At 43.2% G+C, this 20,962-nt stretch overlaps 1 protein-coding gene across 1 annotated transcript in view; it reads left to right on the forward strand.

Annotated features, from left to right (window-relative positions):
* Nucleotides 1-20,962, forward strand: part of UBXN6 (UBX domain protein 6) — a 1,665,022-nt gene that overhangs the window by 1,583,820 nt on the left and 60,240 nt on the right. The window contains exon 10 of the mRNA XM_044090584.1: nucleotides 14,825-14,970. Within this exon, the coding sequence (XP_043946519.1) occupies nucleotides 14,825-14,970 (146 nt within the window). The remainder of the gene's footprint in view (nucleotides 1-14,824; nucleotides 14,971-20,962) is intronic.

The following is a 20,962-nucleotide window of genomic DNA, read 5'->3' on the forward strand; positions in this document are numbered from 1 at the left end:
CGGATCTCTGTGGGAGTTTTCAACTTTCAGCAAGTTTTATATTTCAATTTTTATATATCTTTTATTACTATATAAGCAAGTTTTATATTTCACTTTTTATATATCTTTTATTATTATATAATACTATGTAGTTAACAGTTGTTTTCTGTGTTCTTCCCTTTCCCCAGTAAAATCTTTCATTGCCTTCGGCCCTTTGGCCTTAGGCCCTTTCTTATAGTTGTTAGTTAGTGTTCCCTTTTTGGGATTCTTGTTATTGGATTGCTTAATCCTATTTATCTTGATATAGTTACTAGTTGCCTTTTTGGGCTGTGTATATTGTGTGTTAGATAGTTAGATTTCTTCTTTAACTTTAAATAGCTCATAGTTAAACAGTGTGTTTCCTTTATATTGGATTTTGTGAAATGTCTGAAGAGAAGGAAAAACATCCAAAGTCTGAGTTTAAAAAATGCCCAGACTGCGGACAGAAGATGTCCGTCACAGATGCCCATGTGTAGTGTGTTTACTGTTTGGGTGAGGTGCACCTGCAAGAGTCATGCAGTATCTGTCACTCCTTTTCCACTAGAGTGCTTGCAGAAAGGAAAAGGAAGTTAATTGATAGGGGTATTATCAAACACCCTTTTTCAGAGGCATTGTCTGACCAGGATGGGGCCAGCAAATCGTCTAAATCTTCCTCTGAATCCAGGACTAAGAAAGGAAAAAAGTCAGAAAATGTGGTGACTTCGGCTCCACTGCCTTCGGAGCCAACAGTCTATTCTTTTCGGAATCGGGACACTGCTCTGGAACCGGTTGCCAAAAAACCTCCATTGATACTGCTCCAGTCGGCTCCATCTGTTCAATCTTCCAGGTCTTCTGTCAGCCTATCCGATCTGGATATGGACCAGCTGGTTCAAAAACTCTTAAAGGCACCAAGCCTAGTTAAATAGCTGTCAGCTTAGACCCAACCGTCGGAGCCGAAGACCATTACTCTTGAATTTGTCTGCTCCTCCTCCTAGCCATACCGTACCTTCGGAGCTGGAGGAGGCCGACCTGATGATTGTGGATCCCTTGGAGCAGACACCTGCTCCAGTGTCGTCAGCTCCATCTGCTCGGACGTTCTCAGCGCTGACTGGGGACTCTAGGAGCCGACACTTTTCCTCTTGGGACCTCGGCTCAGGTGAGCTCGGCTCCTACCTCGGGCTCGAAGCCCATGGCTTTGGTGCAGGAGGGGATCGCAGCTCCTTCGGATCCGTCGACTACTTCTTATCAGAGTTGAGGTGCATTCGAAATCATGAGGCGAGTGTTGTCTCCTAAGACTTCCTCATCTCAAGGTCTGGCCTCTTCTTCCCCTAAAGTGCATGTGTCAGTTTCTGTTTCCTCCGGTCATCCCAAGAGTAGAGACCCAGAGCCTCAGGTAGCCCCACAGGGCGCTCCCTGCTCTTCTGAGACCTCTCCAGAAGTTCCCCCTATAGATGTCCCCAGGAAGAGATTATACAAGAGGAGACATTTGGACTCTCACATCGGCCACCAAATTGGATGAATCAGAAGGGTCCCCTAGATTCCCCTCTGAGGACATCTCCTTTGCAGAGATTCTTGAAATTCTTAGGCAGAGGGGTGATTGGCAGTCCAAGAGCCCTACTGAGGACGAGTCGGTTCTCCTGAAGGCATTTGGGTCTCAACCTTCCACCTCTTGGGTATCTCCTCCTTACGATGAGCTTATGGATCTAGTCTCTCGTAGGGCATGGGAGTCACCAGAATCTATGGAACCTGTTCCTAGGAGACCTAATAAGTTTATTTCTGCCCCCGTGGATAAGTCCTTTTTGACCAAGGGAGTTCCTGTTGATGTAATGGTGGTGGCGGCGGCAGCCACCAAAAAGGAAATGTCTGAGACTTCCTCATCTATCCAGCATCCTAACAGAGAATCTAGGATCATGGATAGATATGGGAAACGCATGTTTAGTTCAGCGACTTTCTCAGTGAGATCACTGAACTACTTGACACATTTTACCAGACTGCAGAGAGATCTCCTTAAGGAGTTGGGAGATACTCTTCAGGGTGCTGTAGCTACAAGTGTATCTGACAAGATTGCCACTCAGCTCTCTACCCTCAATTCGATAGTCAACTCATCCATGCATCTAATGTCTTATGCAGCTGATGGTTCGAGTAAAGCTGCAGGTACAGGAATTGCTCTTCGTAGGCATGCCTGGATGCAACTCTGTTCCTTCGCGGAACCCTTCAGGTCCTCCATTACAAATACCCCATTTGATGGCTCATCCTTGTTTGGGCCAAAGGTGAAGGAGACTTTGACCAGGTGTGAGCAAGAGGGAAAGACTCTGTCTGCCGTCGGAGTCCGTTTTTCCATCCCCACTCAACCCTTTCCTAAAGGTCGGAGGGGAGGAAAGATGTGGTTCTGGAAAGCCCAAGGAGCCTTTCAAGGCACACGTGGAGAGCCCCCCTCCAGAGGCAGAGGAGGGCATTACAATGGAAGATGCCACCCTCGCGGCATAGGGGGTCCGCAGTACCAGGGTGACCGAGATCATTTCTCTGGTCAGGCTTACCAGCGCTTCTGAAGGGACGCCCGGCTGTCCGACTCTGGAGGCAGTCGGAGGTCACTTGTCATTGTACCCAGAAGCCTGGCTAAATATAACAAACGACATTTGGGTACAAAGTATCATTTCCAGAGGGTATTTCATACTGTTCTCCACCTAGCCCTTTCCCGTAAAAAAAATCCCGAACGTTCCACCCAGTCACATGGGACAAGCAGCAATAGACGTACGCCGATTGCTAGAAAAAGAGTCATCCAGCCAGTCCTGGCAAACCAAACAGGATTCAGAACTTACTCAAGATTCTTTTTGGTTCCAAAGAAAACAGGGGACTGGAGACCAATTTTGGATCTCAGCAGACTCCACCAATTTGTGAGAAAAGAGAAGTGCAGAATGGCCATGCTACAGTCCATACTCCCGTTTTTAGGGAGGGACAATTGGATGTGCTCGGTCAATCGCAAGGATGCGTACTACCACATAAAGATGGCCAGGCCATCCAGAGATCACCTGCGTTTCTGGCTGGGAGCCAATCATTATCAATTCCGAGCTCTGCCCTTTGGTCTCATTACAGCCCCCAGAGTGTTCACCAATTGCAAGGCAGTAGTCACCGCTCACCTGAGACATCTAGGATTCCAGGTATTTCCGTATTTGGATGATTGGCTCTTTACCTCCACCACCAGGCATCAACTTCTTCAAGTGAGAGAGGCTAATCTGACACTCTGCGATCGACTAGGCATTACAGTCAACTTCGAAAAGTCTGCCTTGTTGCCATCGTGTCAAAGCTCCAAGCCCTTTCCATCAAGCCCCCTTATATGGTGTTCCATGCTGAAAGAGTATCTCTCAGGACAAATCCATCCTTTTTGCCCAAAGTATGTTCTGAGATTAACATCAATCAAGTCATTGAATTGCCCGGTTTCTTTCCTAATCACACCAACAAATTGGAATATATGTTGCACAAACTCTATGTTCACAGACATCTTAGATTTTATTTAGACAAAACAAAAGACATTAGGAAATCAGATCAGCTTTTTGTGTCTTTTTCTGAGGCCAGGAAAGGTAAACCAGTTGCCAAAACAACCCTGTCTAAGTGGCTGTCGGATTGTATCACTTAGACATATTCTTGTCATAACATGCCCTTGTCTAGTAAGGTGAAGGCTCATTCAACCAGAGCAGTTTCTACCTCTTCAGCCTTTCAAGCCAAATTATCTTTGGACAACATCTATGCAGCAGCCACATGGTCTAAACCTCACACTTTTATAACTCATTACAAAGTGGATAAGGCCTCCAGGGAGAGGGCTTCATTTGGTTCTATGGTTCTAAAGAATGTACTTCCTTGAGCCACCCAAGATCAGGGTGCTAGGGATGCTACCCATCGGTGAAGAATAAACGGCGAGATTGAACAACTTCACATAAAGAAGTTATATACTCACCATAACATTCCATGTGAGTTGTTCCATCTCGCCTTCATTCTCACGTCCCACCCTCTTTCCCCCTCCTAGCTGGCAGTTGACCTAGGGGTTGTCTTCATCCTGTTTTTTCAATGTGTCTTCATTCCTAGGCAGAATAATTATTGTACTTCTATATGGTACGCAGCAAACAAGATCTGAGGTAATTCCAGCAGTGCATTGTGGGATAAGGGGTTGGGTCTTGAGCTACTGGAGAACTTTGAGCTTGCTAGTCGGCCGTGTCGGAGCAGAGGATCGGCTCTGAACCCATCAGTGAAGAATGAAGGCGAGATGGAACAACTCGCATGGAATGTTATGGTGAGGACATAACTTCTTTTTATGTACTTATCATAACTTCTTTTTATAGCTGTATAATCTCCATGTATTATTGATGTTTTCTACTTTTGTTTTTCTCTAGCCAGTCTGTTCTCTAATATAGTTGTGATTATCTGCTTAAAGTATTTATGTATTGCTGCTATTTTTCCCACTAGCTATACTTTTGTACCTCTCTGCCATTCTGATCTGTGATAATGTTGTGTGTCTGCTTATTCTCTGCTTGGAGTATTTATGTATGCTACTGTTTGAGTATTTATGTATGCTACTGTTATTCCTACTAGTTATTGTAATGCAGTAACTTGTATTGTGGAGCTTTTCTCCCTAGGCCTCCTCGGAAAAGGGCTTTTGCTCAGTCGAACTATCCCAGTTAACAATTGTCAAATACATTTTTAGAAAATAATTATTTACTCTTAAATCAAAATGAAATAAATGGTGAGAAGGATCTATTAGCAAATACTGATCAATCTGTAGTTAAAAAATCTCACCTTCACAAAAAAATGAACCCATTAAAACCTCTTTCTTTACAATAAAGTAATCAAAAAATAAATATTAAATCTAGTAAATCCCCTGGAAACTATGGTATTATACCAGAATTATACAAATTATTCCCTCAAAAAGTTATAATGTTTTAGTAAAGGTAAACAATTTAGAAAAAATGCTCCCTCGTGGAATTTATTTATTTTATTTACTTATTGCATTTGTTTACTGGGGTAGTCCAGTGGGCCAGAAGAACCCATTTTCAGTGGAGGTCCGAGAAGAAAAGCTCCACGTTTAACACATATAGACAAGAAATATGTTACAATGATACAGGATATATAATACAACAGCAGCAAGTACAACATTAAGATTACAAGAAATATGTTACAATGATACAGGATATATAATACAACAGCAGCATGTACAACATTAAGATTACAAGAAATATGTTACAATGATACAGGATATATAATACAACAGCAGCATGTACAACATTAAGATTACAAGAAATATGTTACAATGATACAGGATATATAATACAACAGCAGCATGTACAACATTAAGATTACAAGAAATATGTTACAATGATACAGGATATATAATACAACAGCAGCATGTACAACATTAAGATTACAAGAAATATGTTACAATGATACAGGATATATAATACAACAGCAGCAAGTACAACATTAAGATTACAAGAAATATGTTACAATGATACAGGATATATAATACAACAGCAGCATGTACAACATTAAGATTACAAGAAATATGTTACAATGATACAGGATATATAATACAACAGCAGCATGTACAACATTAAGATTACAAGAAATATGTTACAATGATACAGGATATATAATACAACAGCAGCATGTACAACATTAAGATTACAAGAAATATGTTACAATGATACAGGATATATAATACAACAGCAGCAAGTACAACATTAAGATTACAAGAAATATGTTACAATGATACAGGATATATAATACAACAGCAGCATGTACAACATTAAGATTACAAGAAATATGTTACAATGATACAGGATATATAATACAACAGCAGCAAGTACAACATTAAGATTACAAGAAATATGTTACAATGATACATTCATCTAGGTCATCTGTCAGCTTTTCAGATTTGGATATGGATCGATTGGTGCAGAAGCTTCTCCAGGCACCAGGCCTTGCTAAATTATTGTCGGCTCCGACCCAAGTGGCTTCGGAGCCGAAGACCACTACTCCTGCTTTGTCTACTCCTCCACCGAACCATAACAGCCCCTCGGAGCCAGAAGAATCAGACCTATTGATCGTGGAGCCATTGGGGTCGAGGCCGGTTCCAGTGTCCTCGGCTCCATTCACTCTGACATCTTCTGCGCTGACCGGGAATTCTAGGAACCGACACTCTGAAGTCGGATCCAGAGAGGATAGTCGAACTGACTTGTGGGTGCCGACTCTCCCTCTCGGGGTTTTGGCTCGGATGAGCTCGGCTCCTACCTCCGGTTCGGAGCCCACTGCCTCTGTGTGGGAGGTTTGACGGTTCCCTCAGATCTGATGACTCCTTCCCATCGGAGCAGTGGTGCTTTCGATGCCATGAGGAGAGCTTTATCTCCCAAGACATCCTCGACTTCAGGCCTTGCCTCTTCATCCCCTGAAGCACCTGTGTCTGTTTCAGCTTCCATGATCCAGGCTAAGCGTAGAGACCCAGAGCCCCAGATAGCCCCACAGGGTGGCCCCTGCTCTTCCGAGACCTCTCCAGAATCCCCCACTGAAGAGGCTTCTAGGAAGAGATTGTGCAAGAGAAGACACTTGGACTCCCCACAGGAGTCTTTAACATCTGATACTGACTTGGATGGGTCAGAAGGGTCCCCACGGTCCCCCTCTGAGGATATCTCCTTTGCTAAGATACTTGAGATCCTTAGGCATAGGGGTGATTGGCAGTCCAAAAACCCTACTGAGGATGAGTCAGTTCTCCTGAAGGCTTTAGGGTCTCAACCCTCCACCTCTTGGGTGTCTCCGCCCTTCGATGAGCTCATGCAGTTGGTTTCTCGAAGGGAGTGGGAGTTACCGGAGTCTGTGGAGAATGTCCCTAGGAGGCCTAACAAATTTATATCAGCCCCACTAGACAAAACGTTCTTAGCCAAAGGAGTTCCTGTTGATGCTATGGTGGTGGCGGTGGCCACCAAAAAAGAAATGTCTGAGACTTCCTCGTCTATCCATCCTTCTAATAGTGAGTCTAGGATTATGGATAGATATGGGAAATGCATGTTCAGTTCTGCGACTTTTGCTCTCCGTTCACTGAACTACTTAACCCATTTTACTAGGTTGCAAAGACATCTCCTTAAGGAGTTGGGAGATATTCTTTTGGGTACAGTAGCTGCAGGAGCCTCTGATAAAGTTGCTGCCCAGCTTTCTACCCTAAATTCTATTGTCAACTCATCCATGCATCTCATATCATATGCAGCTGATGGAACGAGTAGGGCAGCGGGTACAGGAATCGCTCTTAGAAGACATTCTTGGATGCGCTTGTGTTCCTTCACGGAGCCCTTCAGGTCATCCTTCGTGAACACTCTTTTTGCTGGCTCATCCCTTTTTGGGCCTAAAGTGAAGGAAACCTTGACCAGGTGTGAACAGGAGGGAAAGACTCTGTCTGCTGTCGGAGTCCATTTTTCCACCCCTACCCGACCTTATCCCAAAGGTCAAAGGGGAGGGAAAATGTGGTTCCGGAAAGCCCAAGGAGCCTTTCAGGACATATGTGGTGAACCCCCCATCCAGGGGCAGAGGAGGGGGTAATAATGGAAGATGCCACCCTCGCGTCAGAGGGGGTCCGCAACACCAGGGTGACAAAGATCACTTCTCTGGACAACCCTACCAGTGCTCCTGAAAGGAGGCCCGACTGTCCTGCTCTGGAGGCAATCGGGGGTCGCTTAACTTTGTACCCAGATGCCTGGCTAAAAATAACAAAAGACAGCTGCTTACAAAGTATCATTTCCAGAGGGTACGTCATACCATTCGCCACACCCCCTCCGACCATAAGGAGAATCCCGGATGTTCCACCCAGTTGCAGGGCACAGGCAACTGTAGAGGTCCGAAAGTTGCTAGAAAAAAAAGAGTCATCCAGCCAGTCCCAGCAGACCAAACAGGATCCGGAACGTAATCAAGATTCTTTTTGGTTCCAAAGAAAACAGGGGACTGGAGATCCATTTTGGACCTCAGCAGACTCAACCAAAATGTAAAGAAAGAGAAGTTCTCGATGGTCACACTTCAGTCTATACTTCCCTTCTTAGGGAAAGACAATTGGATGTGCTCAATAGATCTCAAGGATGCGTGCTACCACATAAAGATGGCCAGGCCATCCAGAGATCACCTGCGTTTCCAGCTGGGAGACAATCATTAGTTTCTAGCCCTTCCATTTGGTCTCACTACAGCCCCCAGCGTGTTCACCAAATGCATGGCAGTGGTCACGGTTCACCTGAGGCGTCTAGGATTCCAGGTGTTTCTGTACCTAGAAGATTGGCTTCTTACCACCACCACCAGGCCTCAACTGATTCAGGCAAGGGAATACACTCTGCAATCATCTAGGCATTATAGTCAACTCAGAAAAGTCTGCCTTGTCGCCATCGCAGCATTTTGTTTTTATCGGGGCAGAGCTAGACACCTCAAACACCACTCTAAGGCTACCAATGGAAAGAGTCTTTCTTCTTCATCAGCATGTCAGCACATTGGTATCAAAAAACAGAGCAGTAGCTTCAGAAGTCCTGTAAGTATTGGGTATGATGGCAGCAGCAATCCTAGCTATACCAATAGCAAGAATGCATATGCGGATCCTACAGTGGCTGTTGTTCACTCAATGGTCTTACCAGCAACTACCCATGGACCACACAAGATTAATTACAAGCTCTTGCAAGAAAGACCTCCAGTGGTGGTTGATGTCTCTTCATGTCACCATAGGACGTCCCTTTGTTCTACCCCTTCCAGTAGCCATTGTGACCACAGACGCTTCCCTGATAGGGTGGGGGGCATTTTCAGGGAAAGACTGCCCAAGGCACATGGACCATTCAAGAGTCACATTTGCATATCAATATCCTGGAGATGAGAGCAGTACTTTGGCGTTGCAGTATTTCCAGGACTTTCTTCCTCTAGGAATGTTTGCGATTCAGACAGACAATATGTCAGTAGTCTGGTATTTGAACAAACAAGGGGAAACCAGAACTTAGCCCCTTTGTCAAGAAGCCCTCAGAGTTTGGCAGTTGACTGTTACCTCCCAGCACTTTCTGTTGGCAATGCACATCCCGGGAAGATCAGAATGATAGCAGACAAACTAAGCAGGACAGTCTTGTTGCTACGAGTGGTCCCTCAGGAAAGGGATTGTGGACAGGATTTTCCGCAAATGGGGCCAGCCTTGCTGCGACCGTTTTGCCAGTCACATCAACACAAAATGCAGAAGCTACTTTGCCCTAATTCCCCCTCCGGGAGAAGCCCCGAGGGACCCACTCGTACATGATTGGCTTCCGGGTCTCCTCTATGTATTTCCACAAATACCATTGATACCCAAGGTTCTACAGAAAGCAAAATCCCTGGGAAGGACCATCATTCTTCTAGCCCCTCATTGGCCTCGGCAGATTTGGTTCCCATTCCTTCAACCTCATCTCTTGGAGGATCCCTGGATTCTGGACCCAGTTCCAGACCTCCTGACACACCCATCGGGGGACCTTCATCCCTCTCTGCAGTAATTGAAGCTGACAGTTCCCCCATAGTCAGGCTTCATAACCTTTCCAGTGAGACAAAGCAGATCCTTGTCTTCTCATAAGCCCTTCGCTAGAAAATTATATCTTAGTAAGTGGAAGCGATTTTCCATCTGGGCCTCTAAAAATAATATTGATCCTTACCAAGCCCCCATGACATCCATACTAGAATTCTTGACTATGATCTTTATTTATTATTTATTTATTTACATTTGTTGACCGGGAGTGTCCAACTGGACGTAGGTCCATTTTCAGCGGAGGCCCAGGGAGAAAAGCTCCACAGTTAAAATAAACAGACAGTAGTTACATTGGATTACATAGTGATTAACAATTTAACATAGCAATTGCTTACAACATATTTACAGATGAAGAACATAGTACATCAGTAGACAACTAGAATCTTTATCTGTGAAGTACATAACAGACATTAACAAATGTTACAATAAGAAGTTTCTGCTGTTTAATAAGTACTAGGCTTATGAGCATCTGAGCTTGCTATAATCAAGGTAGTTAGTGGATTGGAAAGAAAGGTAGTGGTTGGATGGGGTGGGTGATATTAGAGTGGGAGTTGCAAGGGCATAGCCAGCAAGGAGTGGCAGCAGCAACAGTTCGGGTTCAGTTGGCTGCTATTTCTAATTTTCATCTTGGGGTTAACGGTTTAAATATCATGTCCCACAAGTTATCCAAAGCCTTTCTCAAGGGGACGTTTCATATGAGACAACCTGTGAAAACTCCCTATTCTTCATGGAATCTAAATTTTCTTGTGACCTCAAATATTTGTCATGGAAAACCATTTTTCTGGTAGCTATTACTTCTGCCTGTAGAGTGTCAGAGCTTCAGGCTTTATCTATCAGCCCTCCTTATTTGAATTTCCATGCTGATAGAGTATCACTTAGGACAAATCCTTTTTTGCCCAGTTTGTTCAGAAACCAATATTAACCAAGTTAATGAGTTACCAGTTTTCTTCCCTAATCATTCCAACAAGTTAGAGTATATGCTGCACCAACTTGATGTTCACAGACAGCTCAGATTTTATTTGGATAGAACAAAAGATTTCACAAAATCAGACCAACTTTTTGTTTCATTCTCTGAATCCAGAAAAGGTAGACCAGTGGCTAAAACAGCTCTGTCTAAATGGTTATCTGATTGTATCACTTTTGTCTATTCAGCTGCTAATATGCCTTTGCAACACAAGATTAAAGCTCACTCAACCAGAGCAGTTTCTACATCCTCTGCGTTTTCAGCCAAACTTCTCATCAATAACATTTGTGTAGCAGCCACTTGGTCAAAACCTCATACCTTTATCACTCATTACAAAGTTGATAAGGCCTCCAGGGACAGGGCCTCCTTTGGATCCACGGTCCTGAAAAATGTACTCCCGTGAGCCACCCGAGATTGATGGTGCTTGGGACGCTACCCATCAATCAAGAATGAACGGCGAGATTGAACAGCTTTACATTAAGAACTTATGTACTCACCATAATGTTCTATGTGAGTTGTTCATCTCGCCTTCATTCTTATGTCCCTCCCTCCTACCCCCTCCTGGCTGATAGTTGACCTAGATGTTGGTTTCATCCTGGTTGCTCAAATTCTTCTTCCCTTCTGTAGGGGAATAGCTGTTATATATGGATATAGTATACGCAACAAACGAGATCTGAGGTAATTCACAGTCCATCATGGGATAGGGGCTTGGCCACGTGCTACTGGAAGACATCGAGCTTTGCATGTGACCGTACCAAAGCCAAGGGATCGGCTCCAAACCCATCAGTCAAGAATGAAGGCGAGATGAAAAACTCACATGGAACGTTATGGTGAGTACATAACTTCTTATAAAATATTTATGGCTATCTTAGCAGATAGAATGAAAATTATTTTACCAGGTATAATTGCATTAGATCATTCTGGATTTATAGACAAAAGGCAAACTTCTGATAACATTAAAAGATTAATTACTTTGATAGATATGATGAATAACAAGCAAGTTGAATCTTTGACTACCAAGATGGCTGCACATTGCATAACAGCTTAATTATAGCTCTCCCAGTGTGACAACAGAAACTCAACAGAGAATGCCAATAGACTTGTTTTATGGGTAAATTTCAGTAACTGGCTAGTAAGTGTACTGCCTGGATGCCAGGGAAGAAAAATACAGCGGACCTGTAAAAAAAAATCAGCTCCAAAAAGTGAGGAAGAAACAGTGACTGGAGAAAGTTCTGCAGCTGTTCAGCAAAAAGCAGTGCAAACTCCAGACATGAATTTCAGTAACCTACAGAAAGATATAAGACAACTACACACAGACCTGGTTAAAATAAACAAAACACTGATGGGGTATATCAACACAAACAACAAAAGGCAAACAAAATGGAAGAAGCTTTAAACAGATATTCTGATGAGGTGATAAAGCTGTAAAAATAAGAGGTTGAAATGAAGAATAGGCTAACTGAATAGGACACTGCTCAGGAAGAGATGTTTCAAAAAATAGAATTAGAGGACAGAGCACATAGGGTAAACCTGATATTTTCAGCTATACCAGAGAAGCTGGAAGGAACAGACTGCTTTAATTGTATGAAACCACGAATAAGCAACTGGACTGATATGCCACAGCAGGAGTTGTTAGTTGAAAGGGCACATCATGCATATGCTCCAAACCGGCTATGAGAAAGCAACCTAGACCTTTAGAAGTATAGATGCAATCTTACCAGCAGAAGTTGATTTTGACAAAACTATGACAGAAGGACAATGTACTAAAAGTGGGAGACAGCAGAGTGTGGAGAATGATCACTCATTGTAAACGTGGCGGAAGAGAAGCAAATTTACTCCACTATTCAGAGAATGTCGAAAATGCAGGTGTGAGATTCAAACTGCCTTACCCAGCTGTCTTCAAAGTATTCTTCCCTGGTGGGACAAAATCATTTTTTGATGAAGTACATGCTAAGGAGGAAATACAAAAATTTGTCCAAGAAAAAGTGATCTGTTAAACAGAAAGAGATTATGCTTCTTGTTCTTCTGGTAATAAAGACCACAGAGATACTTTGCTTGTGAAACTTTTTCCACTGTTTAAATGGAAAATGTTGGAGTGAAGGAAGGGATTACAAAAGTTGACTAGAAGAATCGTGAGTACATTAGAGGTTAAGCAGAAACAGAATTTTAGAGATGGAGAAAAAACAGTAACTTAATGTGGGGTTACAGTGCAGTAATTATGTGTGTGAAATATGACAAAACAAGAAAATTTGGAAATATTGGACTTTTTCAGAACTTGTTGGACTTGTGGGGACTCTAAAGCATGACATCAGTGTTCAAAAAATGCCTGGACTATTTGACCTCAATTAAATTTAATAAAAGCTTTTTAATACTTAATATTTTAATTAGGAATTTTAGACAGGAATTTACTATATTACTTAACATTTTAATATGTAAATGTTAATGTATTTGGCATATTATTTAATATCTAAATATAATTAATTGAATTAACAATAGTTTTTAACATGCTAACAATGAAATCAATCATGAACTTTACATAGGAAGTTAACATATTTAACTACTGTATTGAAGATTTACTGTGCGTATATGAAGGTTTTTTTCAGTTTTATGCATTTAATTGTTATTAAAGCTGGTTGTATTCTCCAGACAGTGTTCTATTTTTTTACTTTGCTAATGTATGTGCTTTATGATTGTAGCAGGTTATAGACCAGTAATGCAAATATTTTGTTCTGTTTAATGACGGGTTGTTTTCTGCACATTTGCGTACGATTGTCATATGTTTTCACTATTCTTGCTGGCTGAGTGTTACAAACTATTATAAAGCCTAACTAGGGCATAACATTAGTATCAAACTGTATTTATTCAAAGTGTTACAGATCTAGACATGGAATGTGATGATGCAGGGGTCAAAACATCTGGGGTCAGAAATGTCCTCTACCCATCTCTCCACCCAGCAGTTGCCAATGGATATCCCTGGAAGTCAGCCATGTATGTTTAGTCATGTTTTTAAAGGCTTGTTTTCTGTCTTGCAGGTTGTGCTCATATAGTGGAAGTGTGGTACAGGGCCTGGGAACAACCTCCCACCATGATGTGACATCACAGTATGTGTGATAGAAGGCCTGGGCACAACCTCCCACCACGACGTGACATCACAGTATGTGTGGTACAGGGCATGGGCACAACCTCCCACCACAATGTGACATCACAGTAGGTGTGGTGCAGGGCCTGGGCATAACGTCCCACCATGACGTGACATCACAGTATGTGTGGTACAGGGCCTGGCCACAACCTCCCATCACAATGTGACATCACAGTATGTGTGGTACAGGGCCTGGCCACAACCTCCCATCACGATGTAACATCACAGTATGTGTGGTACAGGGCCTGGCCACAACTTCCCACCATGACGTGACATCACAGTATGTGTGGTACAGGGCCTGGCCACAACTTCCCACCATGACGTGACATCACAGTATGTGTGGTACAGGGCCTGGCCACAACCTCCCACCATGTGACATCACAGTATGTGTGGTACAGGGCCTGGACACACCTTCGCACCACAACATGATATTAAATTATGTGTGGTACAGGGCCTGGGCACAACCTCCCACCACAGTGTGACATCATAGTATGTGTAGTACAGAGCCTGGGCACAAACCTCCCACCAAGATGTGACATCACAGTATGTGTGGTACAGGGCCTGGCTACAACCTCCCATCACGACGTGACATCACAGTATGTGTGGTACAGGGCCTGGGCACAACTTCCCACCATGACGTGACATCACAGTATGTGTTGTACAGGGCCTGGTCACAACCTCCCATCACGATGTGACATCACAGTATGTGTGGTACAGGGCCTGGCCACAACCTCCCATCACGGTGTGACATCACGGTATGTGTGGTACAGGGCCTGGCCACAACCTCCCACCATGTGACATCGCAGTATGTGTGGTACAAGGCCTGGGCACACCCTCTCACCACAACATGATATCACAGTATGTGTGGTACAGGCCCTGGGTACAACCTCCCACCACAACTTGACATCATAGTATGTGTGGTACAGAGCCTGGGCACAACCTCCCACCAAGATGTGACATCACAGTATGTGTGGTACAGGGCCTGGCCACAATCTCCCACCACGACATGACAACACAGCATGCTAATTCAGTAGTTTGCCCAGTTGGAGATATGACAAGAGAAATTCCAGTAGTTACTTACTCAGTGAGGTTTCTTTGCAGAAAGTTCAGTTACGCACTAATACTCTCCATAAATGTGAACTTGAGAAACTAATCTCCTTTTTTGTGTATTTTTCTCCAGGAACATTTTACGCTCGAGAAAAGGTGTCAGCACTATATGAATTTGTGAGAGAAACGCTGCAGAATGAGTGGCAGCCGTTTGAACTGCTTCTTCCAGGAGGAATGAAGCTACTGGATGACAGTACAGCCTTCAATGAGTGTGGACTGGTAAGTCTATACCTTCAGTGAGTGTGGACTGGTAAGTCTGTATTGCCTGCCTTTTTTATATATATATATATATATATATATATATATATATATATATATATATATATATATACATACATACACACATGAATATTTCTTTACTGGAGTAGAGCACTGATCTCAAAGGATCATTTGCAGGCACAGCTCTGTTGAATAGGATCACATAAGAAATGAACAAAACATATTTACAAGATACAAGGGTATGCTAAAAAAAAAAAATATATATATATATATATAAAACTGTCTTTCGGCTTTTCCCGGTTAGGGGTCGCCACAACAGAACTCCGGTCCGCTAATGATTGGCAGTTGATTTTTACGTGCTGGCTTGCCGGGCCTAACGCACAACCTTCAACGAAGGAACGCCCATTCACACATGTCGACACACAGAAGACGCTCTAACTGAGAGTTGAATGGGCAACGCCTAACTGTGAGGCAACAACACTACCGCAGCACCACCACCGCAATATATATATATATATATAATATATATATATATATATATATATAGATATATAGATAAAATATATATATATATATATATGTATACACACATATGTACAGATGTAGGAATGTGCTACAACTTGTAGTTCAAGGCACCATTTACAATGTCAAAACGTGGATGGAAAAATGGAATTATGCTTAGCTAAGCTTTATGGAAAACATGTAGCCAAGGCAAGTGAGAATAGTTGCAAGAAAGGATACCATGGGGAGAAGACATAGAAAAGGTATGAGAGACATGCAGAGGAAAGAGGAGTAGAAAGGAGAGAAGTGTGAGAGATGTGAAGAGAAGAGGGAGGGAGGATGAACGAGAAGGCAATAAGTAAACATCATTCATTAGTTACAAGTTCGCCATCATTCTTCCACCCAGTGTTTCCCCTGTCAGTGTCACTGTGTCACTTGCACTACTAAGGAAATGGTGATGTTTCTACTTTGTTTCTGCCAACAACAGTATTTCCCCTGTCAGAGTCATTATGTCACTGACACTACCAAGGAAATGGTAACATTTCCACTTTGTTTCTGCCAACAAATACAGTTCAGACTAAGTATTTTTGTTGTGTAATACTTTGCCTGCACAGTTGTTTGACTATTTTTCTGTTAAGTTTGAGTTTTGTTATTCTGTTTCATGTACCATGCCAAACTCTTCTAAATCACATTCATGAGTGATAATTATGCCCAGGTTTTACAATCTGTTTTGTACCAGTAGAGGCATCAACAGTGGATAGCTTCTCTTTACCAACAGATTCCAGGCTTCCATCACTCTTATCCATAGCCCCCCTCACTTTCAAGATTTTACCGATGATACTTCTAGCTTATATTAGGAAAAAGTCTTATGGCTGCATCTTTCCCAGTATTCAGAGAGTTTGGCTGAAAGCAGAGAGGTGACAGTGCTGAAATTATTCCTGCATTTTTTTTCCCTCCCAACCCTACTTTGAAGGGTTAGGCCTCTGTAACTGGACAAGCATTTGACACGTGTGTCATATATGTTTCTTCTTAACCCTTTATCCTTATGATAAGCTTCCACATATAAGACAGTCATGATGTCTTTGGTCCATACCAGCACGCCTTTGCATGACTAAGCATTGTGCATATCCCTAAGAACCTCCCTTAGTCATTGTAGTGGTCACTGCTGCACTACAGCTTGTTGGCCAGGCGAACTTTAGTAGTATTGTTGCAGTATACTGGGTATTTGTTCTCTGATTTGGACTGTTGAATTGGAAACTCAGAACATCTTAAGACTTTCTTTCCAGCCACTTAGGCAGTTCAGATCTTCCGAAATGCATTACTGTGAAGTCCCTGCATTCAGTATTTGAAAAACACAGCCTTTCCTTTATGAAAGTAAGTACTTTTTCAATGCAGTATAATCATTGACTTTGTCATACGTACAGACATAAAAATATTTCAGGCAAACGCCTTTGTAGCCTGCCAGTACACCAGAACAGTCATACCCATAATAAGTGTCAGAGTTCTTCTTGAAATATCTAAACTCGTTCTTGCTTTAGTGTAGTTTGGTAGTCTATTCCTTGCATCAGCTACTCTCTAAGAGAACCATTTAGCACATTTCTCATTTCTGTATAATGTCTTTTTTAAATTTCTCCAAGTCTTTTGGGATGTTCATCGTGTTACACTGCTGCAGTCATTACACTTGGGCTATCCTGCCGTCAGGCAATTCCCCAGTTGGCCTGAGTTCCAAAGTCTTGGTACGGCATCGGTTGCTGTCGCCTCCTCCCTGACGTCAGTGCGACAGGGGCATATAAGATGCAGCCGACGCCATTTTCTTCAGTCTTTCTTGCCGCGCGGTGCCCGAAGCAGAAGCAGTTCGCAAGTGCCCGTCGGCCAACTCCTGAGATTTTCATTCCGAATCCAGAACCGAAGTCTTCTACAAAGCTAAGTATCCCATTGGGGAAACTTTTTCTTGTCTCAGACAAATGTCTGTAAAAGTTAATAACTGTATTTCTTGTGGGAAGCAAATACCTCATAAGGATTTCCACTCCTATTGTATTCCATGCCTAGGCCCAGACCACAATGTCACTGGTTGTCAGTTTTGTGCTAGGTTTAACAAGCGCACTATTAAACGTCGGTTTGATTTTGCCCGACATTATTTTGGCAGAAAATTCAATTACACCATGCCGTTGGAACTCCCGACAACAGGATTACATAATAAGCGCAAAGACAAGGACAGGCATCCGAGGCCTAAAACTGACGACGAGGCCTCTTCTAGGCCGGTTGCCAGTTCTCCGGCTTTCAGCGAGGCTCCTATGCAGCCCCTGACGACCGCTTCCATACAACTACAGACCGCATCCGACTCCCACGTGGAGCTGGCTGGGCCTTCAGATGCTCTATGTTTTCAGCCTACCAAAACTAACCCTGCTGAGGGAACCGAACTAGCTGAGCAATCCACAGCCTCAGAGGGTATCTTCAGACCTACCCAGTTAACCATTAAACTCTCTGCTAAGTCTAAGGCCCCCTTAAAAAACAAAGAAACAGATACAGCATTCTCCAGGACAGGCTTCCATGCCTAAGTAACAAATGCTCAAAATGGCCGAAGACCTAATCACCCTGATCAGGGGGTCCCATCCCCCTCCTGATAAAAGGCCCAGACAGGATGCAGACTATGAATCTTCTGACCAGGTGTCCATATCTTCAGATTCATCCTCAGACCTAGGATATTCCTTACCCCCTTATGAGGATTCTGATGCTGAGGAATCAGTTCCATCAGCCTCTCCGCCTGAGGACTACTCCTTTGGGGAGACCGTACATACCATGAGGGAGCATTTCCATTGGGAAGGCCAAGATTACTCAGAATCCAAGAAAAGGCTCAGAGACTTCCTTTTATTGCCTCAACACAGACCCCTTGCTATTCTGCCAGTGTTAGATGTTGTGGATGATGTGTACACTGAATCCAGCGTAAACCCTGACTCCTTACCTCCAGCCCCAGTTAAACCCGATAGATATTACAGAGTCCCTGACTCTCACAAATGTCTGTATAAAAGCCCTGTTGCTGACCCTGAAACTATTTCTCAGGGACCTAAAGGGATTAAGGTCTCATCAGCAAAAAACCCAGTTCCCTCTGACAGAGATTCCAGAGCATTAGACAGATGGGGAAAGAAAGTATATACGTCTGCAACCTTAGTAATGAGAACCTTAAATTGCCAGTTTCACATGCTAAAATATCAGCAATTTTTGATGTCTCAGTTAAAACAAAAAATGCTTCCAGATTCAGATCCTCCTAATTTTAAAGAAATGCAGGATTTATTGCATGCAGCTGAACAAGCGGGAAAGCATACTTTGCAATGTGGTTTTGATTCCTTAGAGGCCTTCTGTAGAGCAGCAGTTACAGGCTCTGTCATTAGAAGGCATGCTTGGTTAAAAGAACATACGTTACCAGATCATGTTAAAGCAAAATTATTGGATGCATGCACCTTTACAGCAGGATGTGTTATTTGGAGTTAAGGCAGAAGAGGTATTAAAGAAAGTGGAGGATAAGGCAAAATCTGTGCAAACGGTAAAGGATTTCTTACAGGTTCAGCCACCAAGATTTAGCAGAAATTGGCCAACAAAGAATTGGTCCTTTCCGGCTACAGACAGACCTCAAAGGGGCAGATACAGACATCCGAGAGGTAGAGGTCAACCACAAGGTCCTTACAGGCCTCGACAATGGGGTGCACCAGGCCAGAAAGAAGGGGAAGACAGGCCCCATCCATATAAAAAGCAGCCTCAATGACTTCCCATTACAGCTGCCAAACAACTCTCTCTTGGCAGCCCCCTTGGGAGGAAAACTAGCATTTTTCTATCACAATTGGCATTGGATCACCAAAGACAAATGGGGTCTCAACATTGTATCTCAAGGTTACAGGTTTCACTTTCACACTCTGCCAAGGTTAAAAGGAATGCCAAATCTGCCACCAAATCAATGAGCAGAGGCTCAAAAACAAATTACAGCACTCATGGAGCTATTCAAGATGTACCACCACAGGAGCAAGGACAAGGATTTTACTCAAGACTCTTTCTAGTTCCCAGAAAGGACAAAGCCTGGAGGCCCATTCTGGATCTTTCTTCTCTAAACACTTACCTGGATGTTCCGAAATTCAAAATGTTGACAGTACAGCAGCTTCTTCCCATGCTGGGCAAGAAAGCTTGGCTCGTGACCTTGGACCTCAATGAGGCATACCTGCATGTCCCTATCAGACAAAACTGCAGAAGATATCTCAGATTCATAGCAGGTTCAATGCATTATCAATTCTCTGCACTGCCCTTTGGCTTATCTACTGCACCCAGGGTCTTTACAAAGTGTCTGGCACCAGTAATTGCATTTTGCAGACAGAAAGGAATTCAAATTTATCCGTACCTGAACGACTGCCTGATTCAAGCAGAGAGCAAGGACATTCTTCTAGCGTTTGTAAAACAGCTATTAAGTTGCCTGGGGTACACAGTAAATGAAAAGAAATCAAAACTAGTGCCCTCACAAGAGATAATATTCCTGGGTGCCAGCTTGCACACAGCGGCCCAGATGGCTTATCTCACGCCAGACAAGCAAGGACAACTGACTCAGTACTTTCAGTTGATGGCAACAAAAACCCAACTCCCTGCAAGAAAAATTCTGCAGGCCTTGGGTTACATGGCATCTTGCATGCTACTAATTCCATATGCCAGACTGCGTATGAAGAAACTTCAATGGTACCTAAAGAGTGTATGGTCTCAACACTGTCAAAGTTTGGAAACAGTTATACCATTAATTCCTTGCCTTCAACAGGAGTTTCGATGGTGGGCTCAAGCTTGTCACCTCAACAAGGGACAGCCTTTTACTCAACCCACAGCCAGGCAAACACTGACAACAGATGCATTGGATTATGCCTGGGGAGCACACATGGCAGGAAAATGTATTCAGGGCAAGTGGCCCGCAGAACAAAGGCATCTTCACATCAATCAAAAAGAGATGCTAGCTGTACAAAATGCGCTTATAGCTTTCAAGGACCTGCTGCATCCAGGACAACTACTACTAAAAACAGACAACACCACAGCTATGTGGTACATAAACAAGCAAGGGGGCACTCACTCCTACCCCTCTGCAGACAAGCCATGACCTTGTGGAACACAGCTCTAAACTATCAAGTTCATCTGCAAGCACAATTCCTGCCAGGAGATAAAAACACACTGGCAGACGACTTAAGCAGAAACATCATGGATCCCCACGAATGGGAATTGAATCCACAAATATTCAGAATGATAACACAAAAATGGTGGAGCCCGGACATAGATCTGTTTGCATCCCCAATGAACTGCCAGCTACAGAAATTCTGCGCAAGGAGTTACCATCCAGAAGCATGGAAAGTGGATGCCCTCTCATTCAGCTGGAAAAACCTACAAGTATACGCTTTATCTCCACTACCTCTCCTTCCAAAGGTTCTCATAAAAGCCAGGCAAGAAGAGCCAAAGATGATCCTGATTGCTCCAG

Source organism: Protopterus annectens, chromosome 13.part0 (assembly GCF_019279795.1).
Source record: "Protopterus annectens isolate FY-2018-M chromosome 13.part0, PAN1.0, whole genome shotgun sequence".
In the NCBI taxonomy this organism is placed as follows: Eukaryota; Metazoa; Chordata; order Ceratodontiformes; family Protopteridae; genus Protopterus; species Protopterus annectens.